At 45.6% G+C, this 15,142-nt stretch overlaps 1 protein-coding gene across 1 annotated transcript in view; it reads left to right on the top strand.

Moving 5' to 3' along the window:
- Positions 1–6,128: 6,128 nt before the first annotated feature.
- Positions 6,129–15,142, top strand: part of GPD1L (glycerol-3-phosphate dehydrogenase 1 like) — a 52,123-nt gene continuing 43,109 nt past the window's right edge. The window contains exon 1 of the mRNA XM_045537512.1: positions 6,129–6,364. Coding sequence (XP_045393468.1) covers positions 6,318–6,364 — 47 coding nt within the window. The 5' untranslated portion in view covers positions 6,129–6,317. The remainder of the gene's footprint in view (positions 6,365–15,142) is intronic.

The raw sequence follows: 15,142 nt of genomic DNA, 5'->3' as shown, positions 1-15,142 counted from the left end.
TTATCTCAAGCAAGTCACTTGCTATGGTCTGAATGTTTGTGTCTCCCCCACAATTCATATGCCAAAATCCTAACCCCCGAGGGGACGGTGTTAGAAAGTGGGGCCTTTGGGAAATGATGAGGTCATGAGGGCAGAGACTTCATGATTAGGACTAGTGTCCTTACAAAAGGGACACTGGAGAGCTGGCTCACCCCTTCTGCTGTGTGAGGGCACATTGAAAAGATGACCTCTCTTTTTTTTTTATTTTTAGTTATTTATTTTTTGAGAGGGTACGAGTATTTTTATTACAAGGATATCTTGTATAATGCTTAAGTCAGGGCTTTTGGTGTGCCCATCACCAGAATAGTGTTCATTGTACCCAACAGGTAAGCTTTTATCCCACACCCACCTTCCCTCACCTTGGTTTCTTATGTGCTTTATGTTGCTTTGTGCCCACATGTACCCATCTATTAGCGCCCACGTATTAGTGAGAACAGGTGGTGTTTGGTTTCCATTCCTGAGATACGTCACTTAGGGTAATGGTTTCCAGGTCCCTCCACACTGCTGCAAGATGGCCTTCTACAACCGAGAAGGGGCCCCCACCAGACATCAGAACTGCTGTTGCCTTGATCTTGGACTTCTTTCTCAGCCTCCAGAACTGTGAGTAATAAATGTCTGTTGCTAATTAATTAATTTTATTTTCTTAAATAAAAAAATGAAATACTAAGCATTTGTCTTTTGCAGTCTGTCTTTCTTTCTTTCTTTCTTTCTTTGTTTATTTATTTATTTATTTTTTGAGACAGAGTCTCACTCTGTTCCTGGGCTTAAGCAATCCTTCTGCCTCAGCCTCCCGAGTAGCTGGGACTACAGGCATGTGCCACCATGCCTGGCTAGTTTTTTTCTATATATATAATTTTAGCTGTCCAGATCATTTCTTTCTATTTTTAGTAGAGATGGGGTCTCATTCTTGCTCAGGCTGGTCTCAAACTCCTGACCTCGAGCGATCCTCCCGCCTCAGACTCCCAGAGTCCTAGGATTACAGGCGTGAGCCACCGTGCCCGGCCTGTTTTTTCTGTCTTGTGAGGACCCAGTGAGAAGGCCCTCACCAGACGCTTAATGATGGTGCCTTGACCTTGGATTTCCCAGCCTCCAGAACAGTAAGAAATAAATTTCTATTCTTTATAAATTACCCAGTCTTAGGTATTTTGTTATAGCAGCTCAAATAGACTAAGACATATATACTCTCTCAAGCTCCACTTCTCTGCCTTCCATTTATACCTCCATCCACTGCAAGCTGAGTTTATGCCCTGCCCCCAAACTGAAAGTGATCTACTCTCACTAGAGGCAGCAACAACCAGGGCTGTGGGTAGCCCATACAATGCTTTCGTATAAACTGGAGAAACATTCCCTTTCTTCAAGACACTTGCTTCCATCTGTCAGAAAGTGGTCGTTTTAAGCATACCAATCTGCAGTGTTTGCAATGTATATGGTACCCACTGGTGTTGTGCAGTGTACTACCCGCACAACTATACGTGGTGGACCTACCAGCAGCCTACGTCCTGCTAGCCTGAGAGATACAGTTCAGTCCTTATGCTATTTGACCACTCTCAAACTCTCCTGTGACCATTCCTCCTTGAAATACTGTCTTCCTTTGGCAGCTGTGATACCACACTGAATGTTCTTGCTGCTCCTTTCTCATCCTCTCAGGCTCCTGTTCCTTAATATTAAGTCCATTTCAGAGTCCTGTCCTGGTTTGTCTTCCTTTGTTACTTGACTCTTCTCTATAAGTGATCTCAATCATATTCATTCAACAGTTATTGAGTGCCCACTCTGTGCCAGGCATTGTTCTAGGCACTAACCGCTTGCAATTTTCAAGTACATGCTAATGAATTACAAGCATGTCTTAAATTCACATATCCATCTGCCTCCCCAAAATCTGAACTGAGATACCACGTGACCTCCTCAAACTTAACTTGTCCAGAACCAAGTGCCTCATCCTCTCCAGATCTATTCCTGTTCCTGGGTTCCTGTTTTAGCAAATGATATTCATTCAGTTGCCCAAGCCTGAAAGCTGGAGTCATTCTAGACTCTTTCCTCCCACTCACTCAAGAAAGCAGTAAGTCTTATTTTTCTACTTCCTAGATGTATCTGAGTTTTATCCACTTCTCCACATCGGCATTACCACCACACTGGTCTCCACCCCAGTCTAAGCCACTGTTACCTGGCCTTCTCTCTATGAATTCATCCAGAAAACTCTTCCTATGAGACAAGGCTGATGATAGCAAGCTCTTGCTTAAAACCTTAAAATGGTTTCTTCAGCCTTGGGATTTAAGTTTTAACTCTTCAATATGATTTACAAGGTCAATCTTGATCATGTACCTCCTCTACCTCTCTGTTTTCATTTCTCTCCATTTCCCCTTGCCCCTTGCACTCTTTCATTCATTCATTCTTCCTTGCATCCTTACTGAACTTCTCTTAGCTCTGGAACATGCCATTCTCTCTGTAGTCTCTGGACTTTTGCCTATCCTGTTCCCTCTGCCTGGAACAGCTCATTTGCTGCTCCCCACCACTTTATCTTGCGGATGGCATCTTTTCTTCAAGCTTCAACAGAGGTTAGAGTCCTCCCTGAACTTCCAAATCCGGGACAAGGGTCTTTTTCTGGGCTGCCATAGTAAGCTGGTAGCATTTAACACACTGTAGGGTAATCGCCTGTTAATTGGCCTGTATCTCCCTCTAAATGTAAGCATATAAGAAGGTATGGACCTTGCCTCTCTTGTTTAATATTTCATTCTTGGGACCTAGTACAGCAACTGGCACATACTAGTTGCTCAGTAAGTATGTGTTGAATGAATGAATAGTTGGATGACTGTAGGATATGGAATCCAAAAAGCCTGGTCCTGATTTTGTACTGGACCTTTGGAAAGTCTTTTTTCGTGTTGCTATTCCTCAATTTCCTCACTTGTAATATGAAAATATAATATAGAATGTGGCAGTTTTAAAACATAGCCCCCAAATTCTCTGACACTTCTTTCACTGAGAGGTAGGGGCCTATGTCCTCTCCCTTAGAATTTGGGCTTTGTAATTTCTTGACCAAAAGATCACAACAAAAGCGATGCCATGGCAATTTGGGGGCTCAAGTCTTAAGGAACGGGCAACTTCCACTTAGTTTCTGTCGGGATGCTTGCTTGTGGCGTGCAGGCACTACATCCAGGGAAGCAGCTCCAGAGAGGCCCATGTGGAGAAGACTCAGGCCTCCAGCCCTCGGCTTCCGCTGAGCTCCCAGCCAGCAGCCAGCACCAACTTGCCGGCCATCTGAACAAGCCATCTTGGAAGTGGATCTTCCAGCCTCATTTGATTGTCTACCCCATGTGGAGAGAATTTTCCTCTCTGAGCCCAGCCCAAACTACAGAATCCGGAGGTAAAGAAATGATTGTGGTTGTTTTAAGATCTAAGTTTCGGTGGTTTGTTATGCAACAAGCAATACCCACAACAGATTTTGATACCTGGAAGTGGGGTGCTGCTGCTGCCATAACACGCAGCACCGGCTTTGGGACTAGGCAGCAGACAGAAGCCAGAGAGGGCTCCAGGAGTGTTAGTGACAGGGTAAGAGGCTGGCAGTGAGGATTTAAGAGAAGCGAGGAAAACGTTATCTAGAGCAGTGGTCCCCAAACTGTTTGGGACCAGGGACCGGTTTCATGGAAGACAATTTTTCCATGGATGGGGGCGGGGAGATGCAGTGGAGCTCTGCGTCCCAGTCCCTAACAGCTATGGACGGTACTGGTCCGCAGCCCAGCGGTTGGGGACCACAGATCTAGAGAAGAGAAAGGGGACTCCAGTTATATAAGAAAGTTTTGCAACACTGTTGCCATTGCTTCCTGTAAGGTAGAATACACAAGTGTACTTTATGAACTCAATGACCTTGTTAAGGAGATTTCTGGGCTGAGTTTCCAAAGTGCTGCCTGACTTCTTCTAGCTGGCTGCCTGGCCAGTAGCACCATGCATGTACCAGTCATGTTGTCAGAGACACTGTCTACTTGCGTGGAATTATATACACCCTATGGCTTCTCCAGGTCCCCGAAGAGTTGGCACTGTCGCGATGCTGGCTAGCTCTTTGTCTTCCAGGCTACTCAACCCTCTTGGGGAAAGTGGCACACAGATGGCCAACATGGTCGGCATTGCCATCTTAGGCAAACTGGAGTGGGCCTAGCAGAAGACTGACCGTTTCAAAATTGGAAATCAGATCACTGTTGCTTACTATTTGTGGTTCGTCTGGCTTTATTCACCCTTCTGTACTGTAGCTTCTCATCTCCACCATGATTTTCATTAAATATCTACACAAAAATGTTCATTAATATGTGCAAAATGTATTAAAAAATAACCAATCCTCCCTTCCCCCATAACCATGAACCTGCATTGCGTGTTTCCTTGTTTTTCTCTATAGTTTAACTATATATGTATCCCTACTGATATATTTAATTACGTAATTTTGCTTGTTTCTGAACTAACAGAAATGGGATCATACTGCATGCATTCTCCTGCAATTTACTTGAATCTCTCACATTATGTTCATGAGTTTCACTGATTTGGTTTTTATCTTAATCTTTGTAACTGGTCTATAAAACAGATGACTACTCTCTATGCCTATTCTGGCACAATGTGTTCTACATATCAGGTGGCAAATATACACCATTTGATGATGCTGGGCAGGATATGCCCACAAAATAGCCAGGCAGCTCATTTTAATGCAGGCATTGTTGTAATATTCAGGAATAAGTGCTTCCAGATGAGGTATAAGCTTTTAGGCAAAGACTAAAAATGAATCATTTGGTATAAACCTTTGCAAATGTATGTATACCTACCCAAGCACATGACTTCATTATTTAACTTGACAAATGCATTCTGTCACACAAATGCAAAAAGAATTGATAAAGCTTCACTAGTCCAACTTTCCCATCATCCCTATATGTATCTTTGCATTAGTGTAAATAATTGAGAGCAAACCAACAGTGAGGGAATGAAGAGAATCCTCTGCCTTACCTGCTCCCTTTACATATTCCTTAAGTAAATATCGTAAGTAACAGATAAATGTTTCATACAATGTAGAGAAGAAAACAAAAATAACAGTTAATCCTCTGGGCATTAAATCAATAGGGATGGTATTTTCCTAGGTACTAGAGTATTTGTTTCTTCAGCCAGTCTCAGTATTTCAGTTTTCTGGTTCTAAATCTTGGCTTCCTTTTGCAATCACCTATTGAACTTAAAAAAATTCTGATGCCTGCATCCCACCCTGGGAGATGCTGATGTAATTGGTCTGGGGTGGTGCCTGGGCTTGCAGTTTTTTTTAAAGCTCCGGTGACTCAAATATCCAGCAGAGTTTGAGAACCAGTGGTTTAAACTATAATACTTTGTCCTATTCTGACAGTGTCTAGTACGGGGCCTGGCAGAGACTGACGCTCAGAATGAATAAATAACATTCCATTTGTCAAGAAGGAAGGAAGCATAGTTTCCGAACCACAGACACAAACAAACCACGAAAAGGGACAAGTCAGGCCCCGGCACAGACAACGGGGAGATAAGTCCTGCCAGGTAAGTGGGTGTGGGTGACGTCCCTCCCCCCCCAAGTGCAAATTTCTATGTTGACTCTAACTAGAAAAGGTGTCATCCCCGAAGTGCAGGTATTGTCCAGCCAAGTTCCGAAGGCCGCAGTAGATCCAAGTTCACTAAGAAGTTCAGGGGTGCCAGGCCTTGTCTTGTTCGTACAAGTGAGGCAAAGGCTGCAACAGGCAGGTGTGGGCACTTCGAGCCCTGGCCCCAGTCTGGACGACCTTACAGTCAGCCTAGGAAGCTCTCTCAGCTCCAGATCGCAGGGTGGCAGCTCTTCCCTCGCAGGGGAAAGGGAGCGTGCAGGGGGCACCACCGCGAGCTGGGCCAGGCCTGCTCTGCCAGCGAGGGCGAAGCGCAGCCTGCGGCTCCGGGAGCGCGAGGCGCTGAGCGATGGGCGCGGCCCGCACGCGGCGCGGCCCGGGCTGCCGTCCGAGGCGTCCCACCGAGGGGTGCGGACTACGCGTCCCGACAGGCCTCGAGCGGGGCCGGGGCGGAGCCGGAGCGGGCGGGCGGCCAGCCGGGGCCGGGCGTGCGCAGTGGTTCCTGGGAGTGGCGGAGCGGGTAGTCCCTGGCTGTCATCTGTGGCCTGGGGCGCCCGGGCGGGGGTGGCCCCGGCCATTGGCGGAGAGGCGAGAGGGGCGGGGCCGCCGCCGGCAGCTGCGGGCAAAACTGAGCGGGCGGAGGCAGGCGGCCGGCGCGGAGGCACGGCCCAGGCTGCTGCGCTCGGCCTGGCCATGGCAGCGGCGCCCCTGAAAGTGTGCATCGTGGGCTCGGGGAACTGGTGAGCGGCGACGGGTCCTCGGCGCGGGCTCTGCCTCCGGGAAGCCCCTCTCCCGGGGTGGGGGGCGAGGGCCGCGCGTCCCGGCAGCGGCACGGGCACCGGGCACCACGCGCAGGGAGGCGGGGTGGGCGACCTTGCGGCCAGGCTGGGCACCGCGCGCCCGGCGAGGTTGCGCCGAGGCGCCCGCCCGGGAGGCACCGAGCTCGCTTGCTCACGGGGGGCGGCGGGGGGAGAGGGCACGGTGTGCCGGCCGGCACCTGTCTGCGCCCTGGTTGCCGCGCGACGGGCGCACGGAGGCCACCTGCTCGCCACGCCCGGGTGTTTTGCACAACATCCTAAAGGCGTTCTCCACTCTCCACGGCCGATCGCCCGGTCGAGGAATGAAAGGAGACTCGAGCATTCCTTCTTGCTCTAGTTCCGGTGTTGGGGAAACCGAGGCAGAGAGGGCTAAAGAGCATTTGCTGCCCAGGTCATGGGCGCTGCCCTTCAAGGTGCCTGTCTTGTCCCCGCTTCTGATACGTCCAGTATTTTAGTAACGTTGTTATCAGGAAGAAAACTCAAGTTTCAACAGGCCGTTCCTCCAGGGGCATTGAGAATTCTCCTCTGAGAGATGTTTGCGAAGCTTTGCGTCTTCACTGGGCTTTATTTGACTTTAGCATTTACAAAACACTTTACAAATGTCAGATCTTCTAAAACCCCTTATCAAACTTAGACAGTGGGATTCAGTGGTGTGTTTGGGTGAATGGGGGGGGGCGGTGCGCAGAGTGTGTAGCATCTGGTATTTCCAAGATTTTTTTCCATTGCTGTGCACTCTCTTCCCCACATCTGAGGGACTGATATAGAATAATTAAGAATGATGTGCCCTGTCATTGCTTCTGTTTACCTGTGTTTCTGTGGCCTGACACGCATCACAGTTCAGGCTTCTAGGAGTGCTGCCGCAGTTGGTACTAGGTATTTGGTCTTAGTTTTACTCCTTTAGGACTTGGCCCAGAAAGTACTTGGAGGAAACCTTACCTGGTTCTCCACTTTTCCATGCCGGTAACACCAGCAGCTTTTTCCTGTGCTCTATCACTGCGTTATATTATCTGATTATATCTTCATTCCTCCCTACCCAGCTCTTGAGAATAGCATCTAACCTACCCTAGTGCCTGGCATATGCCAAGTAAATACTAAATGAATGTCTGAAAACGAATTTTTAAAACTGTAATTATATTTGATTAGGTAATACATTAATGTGGTTTAAAAAGAAAACAAAAAAGTACCAAAAACAGTGAAATTCACGTCTCCCATCCACATTTGTCCCCCAGGTACCTCCTAGAGGAAAACCACTGTTATTCATTTCTTCTGTCTTTTCTGGAAGAATTCCATGCAGCTGCAAGTGAATGTTATGTATATTCCTCTCCCCCCTCTGCCCTACAAATAGTAGGGTGTTATGTACTTTTCTGTAAGCTGGGTTCTTCGTTTTTTGACCAACAACAAAATGTTTTGCACAGTGTTTAATGGAGTTGGTACCTATCCGCTGCAGAGCTTCGTTTGGACTTCCAGCTTGGCTTTGCCAGTTTTGATCCCAAGGTCACTTGAGTGAGATGTCAGCTGCCCTGTTGGCCTTGCCACTGGAAAAGCACCCACTTAGCACATGTTCTTTAAACATTAGTTTCCTTTTCTGTAAAAGTCCACAGATGACAGCCCTTTTCCAAGTTTGCAAGGTGCCATAGAAGTAGCACAGCTTTGCCATGCTAAATTCGGGCCTGGAGCAAGAATAATGAAGTGAACCTCCTGCCCCTTCCACTGGGAGTTGGCTGCCTGCCCACGGCATCTTCACTGTGATGTACTTGACTGTTTTCTTGGCCCACTCCAGCCCAGGAAAATAGAGTAGAACTTGGCCAGTGACACTGAAACAGAGCAATTGAGAAATGTGCCGATGGTTTGGGCTGGCTGCCTAGCTCCATTAATTATGGGATCAGACGGGAACAGTTGTTGGCTTCTCTGCCACTGCCGTGGATGCAGAACCACTCCAGTCTTAGAGAGAGGATCACGACCTCCCCAGAGAGACTAAGGGATTTAGGAACTGAAAACAACATGGAGGGGCCCCAAAGGCGTATTCAGCTCTGGTCAGTAGATAGTGTTGCCTGGTGTAGATACTATAGTCTAAGCAGGGATTCAGACCTAGCAGGACATAATCCCTGCCCTTAAGCAATGTACCTTTAGAGTGAGATAGGCAAGGGCTTGGAAGATAAGATCAACAGAAATACAAAGTGGAATGGAATATTTGTTATATGATTAGGCTGTACATTTTAAATAATGATCCTTAAAGTGTGGTCCCAAGACTACTTGCATCAAAATTACCACTGAGGCTAGACTTGCTGAATCATGTTCCCTGAGGGTGAGACATTTTTCCCCAAGGGACTTTAGACCTTCGCTAATTTTAAAACACATTACCAAGACCTGGACCTACCCTTCCAAATGTAATTCTCACCTCAGGAATGTAAAGTTGCTTATGTAATATTTACACTGGGGACTTGGAGGTAGCTCAATGTGTTTGTGTAAATAAAGGTGTGGTCATATATAAGCTCATAGCTAAGAGGTAGTTATAACTTTCACACTGAGTGCCAACCTCACGTCAACTGTCATCAGTTGCAATCCAGTTACCAGAATACTGAATCTAGCTGGCTTTCCTGGGAGCTTCATCCAGGAAGGACCTGGGCAGAAAAGTAAACAGGTTGTATAACGTGTCCTTGTCCCGTCCTTTGGTGAAACTTCTTTCCTCTAGACAGGCCAGAGAGAGGCCAGAGGAGGGGCCCTCGTGCATCCAGCTGAGCCCTGCTGTGCTACCCCCACTGCCTGCGGTGCAGGGAGGGTCTTCATAACCTGCATGACTTTTCCTGGTCCTGTGACTTGTGACTCAGGAAAACAACAAAAGCTTTTCAGGTTCCTCCAAAGATGAAACAAAGGTTTTTGTTTGTTTTTTTGCCAGCACTTTGGGAAGATCACCCAGACACAGAGCAAAATACAGCTCTAGAGCTAAATCCTCAGGGCTGTATTTATAGCCAAACCTGTGGTAGGGAGCACATGTGCAGAAACATCTCCCAAACCTCCTTTAGAGGCAAGGGGCGAGCAGTGGTATGAGCAGGGGCTTGGGGAACCTGACTCCCTGGATTTCTGTCCGGGTCCCCCACTTGGCAGCTCTGAGGCCTTGGGCAAATTGCTTCTCTCTCAGAGTCATTGCTTATAATATTGGTACCTGCTGTCTAGGATTTTGGTTAGGATTAAATGAGATGATCCAGGGAAAGTGCATGGTGACCGGCACTGAATAAATGTCAGCTGCTCTTATTATTAGTTTCATCATCTTTTACCAGAGCTGTCATTAAGTCACAAAATGGACTGGATTGGGGTTTGGTCCAGGGGTGGAGGCAGAGGATGGGAGAAAAGACAAATGACAAGGAAGTGACTGATAGGCAGCTAGAGGAGTTTTCCTGGAAGTTGCTTATCTCTTGCACTTGTTTTCACATCATCCCACAGCCTGAGACTTCGAGAGTGAAGGTCAGGGAGAGCTTTGGCCCACTTTGCACTGGTGACTGAAGCTGGACGTGTGACTCTGTCTTTTTTGGGGTCTGCTGGGACCAGCTGGATGCAATGCTCTGGCTCTTTGTGCACCTTGAGCACCCTTTTATTTGTGCTTCTCAGTTTGTCGTGATTCTTGTGACGCAGAGAGCTCAGCAACAGTTTGAGGGACTGTAATTTAGCTCCTCTGCGGTCAGAAATAATCCCTTCCCGTTGCTAGGCAGCACTGACACACCTCTGCCTTGGAAGCCGGAGGGAGAGTTTAACGGTAGGATATAGCCTAGAGCTGAACTGGGAAGAGATTCAGAGTTCCTGCATGGGCTAGGGTGAGAAAGTTTATACAATTTAAAAAAAAAAAGTCATATTGAATCACCTGTTTCCTTAGCCTCCCACACTGCTCAGTATAAAAATCATGAGTACTATTCTAGGAATGAGTCCAGAGCTCTCAGTTTTTATATCTTGATCTTTTCATTTCTTCACCCTCACCTCTTTCTTCATTCTTCTCTTCCACTTCCTCCTCTCCCTGAAGAGGGAGAATTATTATAACAGCTACCACTCATTGATCCTTGTCTGTGTGTCAGGTACATGTGTTATTTCATTTAAACTTCAGAACAAGCGTGTGTGGTACGATTATTATTCCTGCTTTAGGTGACATAACTGAAATTTAGAGAAAACTTGCTCAAGATCAACAGTAGTAAGGTGGAGTTGAAACCCACATCCCCTACTCCAACACCATGTTTCTATAAAGTCTTACCATTTCCAGTGAGAAGTATACTTTTACATGAGGACAAATCTTATTGTCATAAAAATATTGAGTATCTACCCTCCCAATAAAAGTCTAATCTAATATTCTACTTACAAGAAATAAAATTGAAGTGAGGCCTTAAAAATCATCATGCGTTCCATCTCAGATAGAGATATGCCCAAAAAAATTAAAATTAAGATAAAAAAAATAAAAGTTAAAAAAAATCATCACATTCAGTTTATTCCATAGCAGTCACCTTTCTCCTGTAGACATGACAGATAATTATAGTTTACTGTTTTTAAGGCAACTGGTCTTAAAATTAATGTAGCAGATTAATTGTTAGAAAAATCTTATTTTTAAGCTAAAAATCTGTCACCTCCAGCTTTTACCTGTTAATCTCAGAGTAACATCTGAGTGAGCCTACTCTTCTAAGACACATCCCTTTGGATAGAAAAGTCACATGTCCATTAAATATTCTCTGTGGCAGGCCAAGTAGCATCCCCAAGTCTGTTAATGGCTACAGGTGGGCAGTGGTTTCTGGGGTCCTTACCATCCAAGTCATCCTTCTTTTCCTTTCCTCCGTAACTCCCACCACCACCCTTAGTAATGTCAAGAGCTAAGCTCAGCATGCCAGAAGTCTCCTGGGCTCCCTTAAGGTTACACTGGTGACACTTTGCTGTCTTTGCCTTGGGGCTCAGTGTCTTCTACACTCAGAAGTGGGGGACTGAATCAATTATCTATTGCCGCCTAACAATCTACCCCCAAACTTAGTGGCTTCAGACAACAATCATGCATTAGCTTGTAATTCTGGGGGTTAACAATTTGGGCTGGCTAACCTGGGCAGGTCTTCTGCTGGTCTAGCCTGGGCTCACTCACATGGCTTAAGTCAGCTAGTGGGGGACTCTGTGTCCTAGATGGCCTCCTTCGCATGTCTGGCTGTAGGCAGACTTCAGCCAGGGTGACAGGAGTGACCGGGCCACGTGTCTCTCGTCCTTCAGCAGCCTAGCTGGGGCTTCTCCATGTGGTGTCTGGGTTCCAACTAGAGCAGGAGAAGGCAAACCTTAATGCATGTAATGAGCACTTTTCAAGCTTTTGTGTGAATTAGGCCAGATGTTTTTCTAGTCTCTGAATTTAGGAGATTCATATTCTCCAAAATCAGAAGCTTTAAACTTTTTGACTTGCAACAACTAACTGACATACAATTTACATCGTGACCCAAGGACACTTCACATCCAACCTGAAACAAATGTTTCACAGTAGGAAATGTTACTGTGAGTGATGAACTCTGATATTTTTTTTCTCCTCTGTTTCATTTCTTTCTTTTTTTTTTCTTCTTGTATTTAAGATTCTTCAGGCTGATGTTTCATTTCTTGTAGTACATGCATAACTCTCAGTGTGAGAAACACTGTCCTAGGTAGTAAAACGGCTTCTCAATCTCATCATTACAGCCAGCGTGCTTCCCAGGGGGCACATGTGAGTCTGAGAAAACTATACCCTCATCATTTGGATGGTCTCTACCTATTTTTTCCAGTGCTGAAGAAAGGAAGTGGTTCACATAGGTTATAGACAACAAAGAATCAAAGGACTAGAATTTGTGTTTCTCTAACCCTGGAGAAGTCTAACCTAATGGTCCTAATACTGACCATCTGGACAGAAATATCCCCAGGATGAAATGAGTAATTCATGTTGCTGTTCCAGCTTGATGGAAATATCTTCAAGCATCTAAACCCCTGTTGTCTCAGATTAGATTGAACTTTTATAACTTGAGTCTCTTAAGTAGATCCACCCAGTGATAGGAAGTGCCTTGCATAGACTGGACTCCTTGGTTCTCAGCTTTGTGGGGTGCCTGTTGAGATTCTACATATGCAAATACTTTGAAAACTGTAAAATGTTATATAAGTGTTAAAAATTATTATTGATGAATTTGCATTATCACCTATAATTAGGTGACTTAGCATTCACATTTGCCTGGGACAGTGTTTTACAATTTTCCCAGTCTAGTTGTTAATAGCATACCCTTTTATTCTCAAAAGGATCTTGTTTTAAACAACAAATCTATGGTAACCTGCTTATAAACTCTTGTGAATTTGGGTAACACCATTCTGATCCTCAGAACCAAGACCAGCAATGATGGCAAATAGATTTCATTTCAAGCACTGACTCTAATTGATTTGTGGTGGCTACACAGAGTTCTGTGTTGAGAAGGATTCTGAGGAATAGAGTGGCTTTAGCAGAAAAGGGAGCTGTAATCTATGATGGCAAGTTAGGGTAAGGAATGGGGAGGGGACTGGCAGCGTCTAGCTTGGACTAATTTGCTACTACTAATATTTAATTTACTGCTATTGAAACTAATTACTTCTGCCAAAGTAGAGCCCATCCATGAGGCCCTGCCTGACACAGCCAGCTCATGCTCAGCTGTGGCCCACAGCTGCACAAATGTCAGATTCAGTAATAAGGACTAACATAAGCCAGGCATTTTAAGCACTTTATGTATTGTCTCAGTAATCCTCACATTATGAGAAACTGTATTGTCATCAGCCTTATTTTACAGGTAAGGAGTCTGAGCTTACAGAAGTTAAAGTACCGTGTTCCAGGTTATACATCTACTAGCTGAACTTCCCCTGCACTCCTACCCACTTGAAATGTGGCTACTGGGACTAAATTTAAATGTTAATTAATTTAAATTTAAATACTACGTGTGGCTACCATGTTGGACAGTGGAGCTCTATATACTTCTTTTCTCCTTGCTTTTTCATTTAATTGTGTCTTCAAGATCTTTCTGTGTCTGTACATAGAGAACCTCTTCAGTCTTTTTTATGTTGTATGGTATTTCTGGGTATGTATGTGTAGTCTTTCAGTTATTGTGTCAACAGAGAGCAGGTGCCAAGTGGCTATTAGAATTTGCACTGCATGGTTCATTTCCATTATTAATAGAGAGGCCTGCAAAATGCGTTTATCCCAAAAGCTTGAGTTGGGATGTAGAATATGCGTGTTTGAAGCATCAGGGACAGATTGATTCTCTGCCATCCTTGGTTAAGAGTGGTGGTCCTTAAAAGCAATTTGAGACCATGGCTTAGACATCCTCTGGAACCCTGTAGGTTGCTCTCCTGAGCTGGCCAGGGGGGTGAGGAGGGAGCAGGTAAGTGTCTCCTCCTACCTGTACCTTTGATTCTGATATAAATTACTGACCCCATTCACTTGGGTGAACATTTTTCCCATGGTGTATGGGGTTGATAGTATGGCTGACCAGGTTGTGGATAGATGTTTTATAGCAGGCTGATACAGGTATGGCCCACCCCAAAGTGCTCCTGCTTGGCTTCCCTGAAAAAACATGGAAGTAAGTATTGTCTAAAATAAGGCTGAGGGAGTAACTGTGGATTTCAGTTACCTCCAGAGTTTCTAGTTTCTGGTTGGCTAACAAGCCTTAGGATTTGCTGAAATTTGTCTGTTTTGGATTTGGGGTCTGTTAAAATATCCAAAAAGATGAGAATTATTTATAATCAGAATGAAAACAGACTTAAGTAATACATATGTATTTTGGAAAATTTGGAAACTAGAGAAAAATATGAAGAATACAGTAGCATTTGTTTGAACTGATTTTTTTTTTTTTTTTGAGACAGAGTCTCACTCTGTTGCCCCGGCTAGAGTGCCGTGGTATCGGCCTAGCTCACAGCAACCTCAAACTCCTGGGCTCAAGCAATCCTGCCTCAGCCTCCCAAGTAGCTGGGACTACAGGCATGTGCCACCATGCCTGGCTAATTTTTTCTATATATTTTTAGCTGTCCAGATCATTTCTATTTTTTTAGTAGAGACGGGGTCTCACTCTTGCTCAGGCTGGTCTCGAACTCCTGAGCTCAAATGATCCGCCTGCCTTGGCCTCCCAGAGTGCTGAGATTACAGGCATGAGCCACCATGCCCAGTCAGTAGCATTTGTATGTAATCCTACCAACAAGAAAGTGATGTATTCATTCATCAAATGTTTGTTGGGCATCTGCTATACCCACACTTCTCCAATTTGACGTGCATGTGAATCTTTGGGGATCATGCTAAAGTGCAGATTCTGACTCAGCAGGTCTTGAGTGGGGTCTGAGGTTCGGCATTTCTGTTTGTTTGTTTGTTTGAGACAGAGTCTCACTCTGTTGCCCAGGCTAGGGCTAGAGTGCCGTGGCATCAGCCTAGCTCACAGCAACCTCAAACTCCTGGGCTCAAGCAATCCTTCTGCCTCAGCCTCCTGAGGCTGCGCATACAGGCATGCGCCACCATGCCCAGCTAAATTTTTGTATATATTTTTAGTTGTCTGGCTGATCTTTCTATTTTTAGTAGAGATGGGGTCTCGCTCTTGCTCAGGGTGTTCTCGAACTCCTGAGCTCAAAGGATCCACCCGCCTCGGCCTCCCAGAATGTTTGGATTACAGATGTGAGCCACCCACTGCGCCCAGCCTTGAGGTTCAGCATTTCTAACAAGCCCCCAGG

Source organism: Lemur catta, chromosome 1 (assembly GCF_020740605.2).
Source record: "Lemur catta isolate mLemCat1 chromosome 1, mLemCat1.pri, whole genome shotgun sequence".
Lineage (NCBI taxonomy): Eukaryota > Metazoa > Chordata > Mammalia > Primates > Lemuridae > Lemur > Lemur catta.
Note: the sequence above shows the minus strand (reverse complement) of the source record. Positions and strands in the feature narration are given on the sequence as shown.